The sequence below is a fragment of the Theobroma cacao genome, chromosome 2, assembly GCF_000208745.1.
Source record: "Theobroma cacao cultivar B97-61/B2 chromosome 2, Criollo_cocoa_genome_V2, whole genome shotgun sequence".
Lineage (NCBI taxonomy): Eukaryota > Viridiplantae > Streptophyta > Magnoliopsida > Malvales > Malvaceae > Theobroma > Theobroma cacao.
Window position 1 is genome coordinate 35,623,135 of NC_030851.1, and position 6,579 is coordinate 35,629,713.

Below are 6,579 nucleotides of genomic sequence, written 5' to 3' on the forward strand. Positions count from 1 at the left end.
AGGAACCTAAACAAACTTGGGAAATGGAGTTTAGTGTAGACTAAAATTAGGATAGCATATGATCATATTAATTGATTTGTGTATAGGATAGGGATATACCTATATGCTATATGTAGCTAGAATGAAAGCCTGAACTTAATGAATCTGTTTTAATTTCAATTCACATAGGGATATAGTGTTTTGGTTAAAATAGATATTTTTATAAGATGAGTCAAGAGACCCTTATAAATAATTAAGGATTCTAGGCTACCGATTCAATCCATTGAAATAAGTTGAGGAAAAGAGATAAGATTTAGATGAAGTGTGAGGGTTATTGTAATCCTAGGCTTGTTTGATTTGATTTTTACTCAAGTTATTATTATTTTAATTTTCTTTTAAGTTTAAATTTTGGTTAATTATTTTTAGTTAATTAATTTAGTTATTTGGTATTGATTATTTAGATAAGATTAAATTGTTCTAATTTTAGTACTTAGTAAAATTTTAGATCAATTCTCTATGAGATCGATACTTTGCTTGCTTATATACTATCTATTCAATACGTATACTTGCATAGTAGAATTCTAATTGACAAAATGCCATGGCGCCATGGCATTGAGAAGTTATGGTTGCGACGCGTCACCTATTTCCAAAAATAAAATTATGCCGAGAAATTGAAAAGTAGGGTACCTTGCACACATTTAAGGGATTTTTTTAGAGCATTTAGAGAAGAGGATGGCAACAACTTTTTTGGAGAATTAGAGCTAAGAATCAAGCAAGAAATCAAGAGCATTTGAGAGGGATTCAAGATTTACCAAGCTTCAACATTAGTTTATTTTTCTCTTTTGTGTTATTCTTATTTTCTTGTTTTGAATTCATGGCTAAATTTCTTTGGATAGTGTTTTATTTAGTTATCATGAACTAATTTGCTTTTCTAAGATTGTGGTGGATTTTAACATGTAGTTTAAAGACTTGTTTTTTCTGTTATTTATCATGAATGGGTATTGTTTTACTTATTCAAATATATTCTTAATACCTTTAATTGCCTAATAAACCATTAATTCATTTGTGAATCTAATTGAAACTCAATAGAAAGATTTTAACTTGGACTAAGATTTAAATAGTGTATGTTCACGTCACTTAAGTTATTTGATTGGCGATTTGGGTAGTCATATGCCAGCTGCCATACATAGCTAAATCAAGACATTTGCTTAATGAACTTAGTTTAATTGATTCTTGTAGACATATAGTGAACTAATTAAATTAGGTATTTGTGCAAGCATCTTGACAGAGACTTGTCAATTTGATTCTTATATATAGTGAACTAACTAAATTAGGTATTTGTGCAAGCATTTTGATGAAGACTGGTCCATAACTTTGGATTCTAGGTTAGTAAAACCACCTAGGAAAGATAAATGACAAGAAAAACTGGTATCAAATGAAGTGTTAAATGAACCCATGATCCTAGGTCTTTAATCTACTACTTTTCTCAATATATTGAATTTCTGTTGGTTAATTTAGTGTTTTTTTTTTAAATTTGTTTTTGATTGGTTTTTCAATTTTTGGATTGCTTAATAAGATTAATTTGTTATACAATTTTAGTACTTAGTGAAACTTTAGAAACAAATCCTTGTGGGAACGATAATCTAGACTTACTGTATATATTACTTATTCGATACATATACTTGCGTGTGCAAAATCGACAACATGTATGGCTAGGGTCAAGGTAGGATATAGGATATTATATAGCTCAAATCACCCTAAGCATAAACGCAATGACTTAGCATGAATACAAAGGTGAGCACTCGACAGAGCCTTTAAGGTTGATAACCAAGTTTCAAATGCAGAAACTTATACTCAAAATTTAAGAGAAAATATAATGTTATTCAACAATTTAGAAAAATAAGTTTTTTCTACTAACTAAGCCTGAAGGTGATATTTATAATAGTATAATCCTACTTAACCTAAACTTAGAGTGCAAGTAAAGTAAATCAAAATAAGGAAGTATTCTACCCTAGACTTTATTGGAGTAAAAGAAAAGTAAATTCCTAAGCTTATGCTTACTTGTCGTTCAAGTAAATTAAAATAAAAACAAAAATTCTATTATTCTTATAATTTCTAACAAGACTCCTAACTAAATAAGAAAAATATTAAAAACTAAAATTACTTGTTATCAATCTATGTCAGTCCCCTCAACTTGAAAAAAACTCGACCTCGAGTTAACTTGTACATTTGAATACAAAGGTTCTTCTGATAAATGAAATGGGTAAATATCCATCAAATTAAATGTTTTGGAAATTCCTATTGTATCTCGCAGATCCACAACATATGCGTTGTCATTAATTTTCTTCAAAATCTAGTATGGTCCATACTTTTTAGGCTGCAACTTACTACAAGTTCCCGTTGGAAACCTTTCTTTTCGCAGAAACACCATCACCTGATCTCTTACTTCAAAAATTTACTTTTTATGATGTTGGTCTGCAACTTTCTTATACTTGACATTAGCTTGCTTTCAGTTCTGTTTCACCTCAGCTTGAACATCTTGCATTTGATTAGCCATATTTTCAGCAGCTACACTAAATCCAAGAACATTAGATAGCTTGATCAAGTCATGAACATGCTATGGTGACTTTGTGTACACAATAGAATATGGAGATTTTCTTGTGGCACTATGAACAACACTATTACAAGCAAACTTTACTTGTGCCAATGCAAAATCCTACTACTTTGGTCTATCTCCATAAATACTGTGAATTAGATTGCCAAGGGTTCTGTTTATCATTTCAGTTTGACCATCAGTTTATGGATGAGTTGTGCTGCTGTTATTCAAGGATAAATCAAACATCTTCCATAAAGTCCTCCAAAAATGGTTAAGAAATTTGTTGTCCTAATCTAAAGTGATGGTTTTAGGCACACCATGCAGACAAACAACCTCCTTGAAAAACAATTTGGCTATTCTGCTTGCATCTGAAGTCTTTTTTCAATGGATAAAATGCGCCATTTTAGAAAACCTATGAACCACAACAAAAACAGAACCCATGCCCTTTGTGGTCTAGGTAATCTAAGCACAAAATCCATAGATAAATCCTCCGAAATATTTTCTGGAATAGGTAAAAGCATGTATAAACCAGTATTTTGGGATTGTCCCATTGCGGTATGGCATATGTAATGTAGCTACATAAAACTTGTTGCATCCCTTCGTAAATGTGGCCAATAATATATTTTTCAAACAACAGCAACCGTTTTGTCACGGCCTAAATTACCAACAAGACCTCCACTATGCAGGTTTCTAATCAACGTTTCTCTCAATGAAGATTTAGGAATGCAAAGTTGGTTGCCTCGCATTATAAAACCATCATGAATGTGAAAATCCTCAACAAGTTGATTTGTGATACACTTCTCCCATGTATCATGAAAATCCTCATCTGTATGATACAATTCCCTGACTGTATCAAAACCCATAATTTCTTGTCTCATTGTCACCAGCAAATCTGCATGTCTACTCCATGCATCTGCTACTTTATTCTATACTCCAGCCTTGTGCCTCAACTTAAAAGTAAACTTTTGTAGAAATTGAGACCACCTAGCATGCATGTCTATATTGATCAGCTTCTGGCAATTCAAGTACTTCAATGCCTCATGATTTGAGTACAGAACAAATTGTCACTCAACCAAGTAGTGCTCCCAATTCTTCAAAGCATGCACAACAGAATAAAATTCTTTGTCATAAATGGTCCGCTTACGCCTCGCTTTATTGAGCTTCTCACTGAAATAAGCTACTGGTTCCTTATTTTGTGAAAGAACAGCTCTTATCCCCACAATACTGGCATCACATTTAACTCCAAATAATATATCAAAATTTGGCAATGCCAAAACAAGAGCAATATATAACTTCTCTTTTAGCATAACAAAACTGGTTGCGGCTTCTTTGCTCCATCGGAGCTTCCTTTTCTTCAAGCACTTTGTAATAGGCATTATAGTACTACTGAAATTTCTAATAAAATGTTTGTAACGTGTCGCCAACTTATGAAAACTTCTAACTTCCGTTATTATTTTTACGGTAGGCCATTCCTTGATATCTCGAATCTTCTCTTCATCCACCTGCATCCCATTTGCATAAACTACATAGCCTTAGGAATAACAACTTATTTGTCATAAGCTGCAATTCCTCAAGTTCACATACCACTTATTTTCCTGTAAAATTGTTAATATTGTGTGCAAATGCAAAAGATGCTCTTCTTCTGATTAGCTATAAATCAAGATATAATAAAACAAACACAGTAAATTTTCCAATAAAAAGTTTCAGTACCTGATTCATCAATCACATAAAGGTACTAGGCTCGTTGGTCAACCTAAATGGTATCACGAGCCACTCATGCTAAGGTAACCTTTAGCTTTCAAGAAACACTCATTTTCAAAGTTGAGATTTGAAATCATTTCTTTATGCTTCAACGTTAATTTCTAATATTCACAAGTCAACTTAACAAAGGCCTTTCTAAAACATTATTTGAATAAGAGAATGATTCACGAGAAATAGAACTTACCTCATACTCTTTTTTTGAGAGTAAAAATTCATTTGATTCATCATCAGTAGTTGTGCTCTCATGTTGGCAATCATCCTTTCCAATCTTTTTTTTTCTTTCACGTATTTTTCGAATTTCTCCCATACTTCTTTGGCATTAAAGCATAGTGAGACTTTTTGACATATATTTTCCTCAAGTGCAAAAAAGAGTATGAACTTGGCATTGGCATTAAGTTAAATTACGTTCCAATCAGTTAAATACCAATCTTCCATTTTCTTGTTCAACTTCAAAGGACAATCTCTAATAATTGTTTAGGTCACTTTATTTTTTTCTTAAAGAAATTTACTTATTTCATTCTCCCAATACAGGTAGATTTCTTCATAGAGTAATGTAAGTACCAAAATTGATTTTTCTTCACTTGAGTTTGTTCTAATGGAGCTCATGTCAAATGGGAGAACGTCATCATGTTCTTCATTTTCTTTCATACTAGCCATTTGCTCTTGGTTGCTGGAGCATCCACTTTCAAGATGTTGTGATTTTTCTTTTTGTGAGCATTTTTCTTCATTTTTAGGGCAATAAAAAGCATGAGACAAAGATTTACAACTTCTTCATCATTTCCTTTTTGAGATTCATCATCATCACTCCAAGTTGCTCTCATAGCTTTCCTTCTTGAGTTACTTCTCTTGAAGTTCAAACACTCATATTTTGTGTGTCATGGTTTTTTGCAATCATAGAAAATAATGTGCTCCTTGCTTGGTTCTTCAATTGATTGTTCTTCTTTTGGTTTTCTTTTAGAAATTTCTTTTTTCTTAACTACTTTACTTGTTTCTAAGGAATTTATTGAATTTTCTAGTTAACAAGGCAATCTTGGCTTTATTTTTTTCTTTTTTACTTTCACTACTCTTCTTGTCAATATCAAAAGTTCCTTTAAAAGCTATGTTTTTTGCCTTTCTCTTTCTTTTTCTCTTTCATGCTTGAGAGACAGCTCATTAGTGAGAAATGAACCTATACGTTCATTTAATCCAAAGGTATTTAAATCTTTGGCCTCTTCTATAGTTATAACCTTTGGTCTCCATTCCTTGGGCAAACTATACAACACTTTCTTCACAAGTTGTGAATTTGGAAGGTGGTTCCTAAAAGCTTTCAACCCAACTACTATCCTCATGAATCTGCTGTACATTTAGGTAATTGTCTCTTCATCGTTCATCCTAAGCAACTCATATTCATGAGTAAGCAATCCCAGTTTTGACTCCTTGGCTCAAGTTGTACTTTCATGCAAGGTTTCTAATGTGTCCCAAATCTATTTTGCATTTTCACAAATGGACACTCTTTTGAAATCCTCTGGTCATAATTGTCACGACCCGAACTCCCCATCGAGCCCGTGACAACCGCCACGAGGCCTCGACAGACATTCTTCACCCGAATGCCGATTGGAACCCCGTAAGGCTTAGCATCAACTTTCGCATCTCCCCGGTGAGCAAAAATTATAAAATCTCGCATTTAAAAAAAACATAAGTCATTTTCAAATAAGAACAATAAAAAATTATTTTCTGGCTCATAGGGGCATTTTCGTAATTTTTCGTCAAAAATCTCAAAACTTGCTAAAAATGTAATAGGTAAGCAGAAAATATATATTTAATGATTTAAAAACAAAATAAGTATCTAAAACGTTCATTTGAAAGCAAATTGTTAACAACTAGTACTATTCAAAAATAATTAATAAAATATTCTATTTTCTCATAAAATAAATTTTTATAGAAATATTCGTAAATAATTTTTCGCACATGAAAGTAAAGTAAAAATTGTATGAATAGAAATACAGATAACCAAAATATAAGTTTTGATCTGCAATGACACGTGGGCTCCAATTGACCAAGAGGATGTAAGACTGTGAACTCTTACTTTCTATAATGCAGTTCCGAGCTTAGTTCTCGTCCTACTCGACTATCTACAAACTGTCCTGAGCCTGAAAAATGTATAGGAAGAAGGGGTGAGATTTTATAATCCCAGTGAGTAAACAGATACCATCTAAAGTATCTAAAGCCGAGTAAATGGAGACAATTAAAATAAGTCATCATAC

General features: G+C 32.3%; 1 protein-coding gene across 1 annotated transcript; it reads right to left on the bottom strand.

The window, feature by feature from the left end:
* LOC108660720 (uncharacterized mitochondrial protein AtMg00860-like) lies at positions 3,640–4,643 on the bottom strand. Its single transcript, XM_018114993.1, has 2 exons — positions 4,521–4,643; positions 3,640–4,077 (listed from the first exon to the last, which is right to left on the bottom strand). Exons 1-2 carry the CDS (start codon positions 4,641–4,643, stop codon positions 3,640–3,642), a joined length of 561 nt encoding a protein of 186 aa, XP_017970482.1.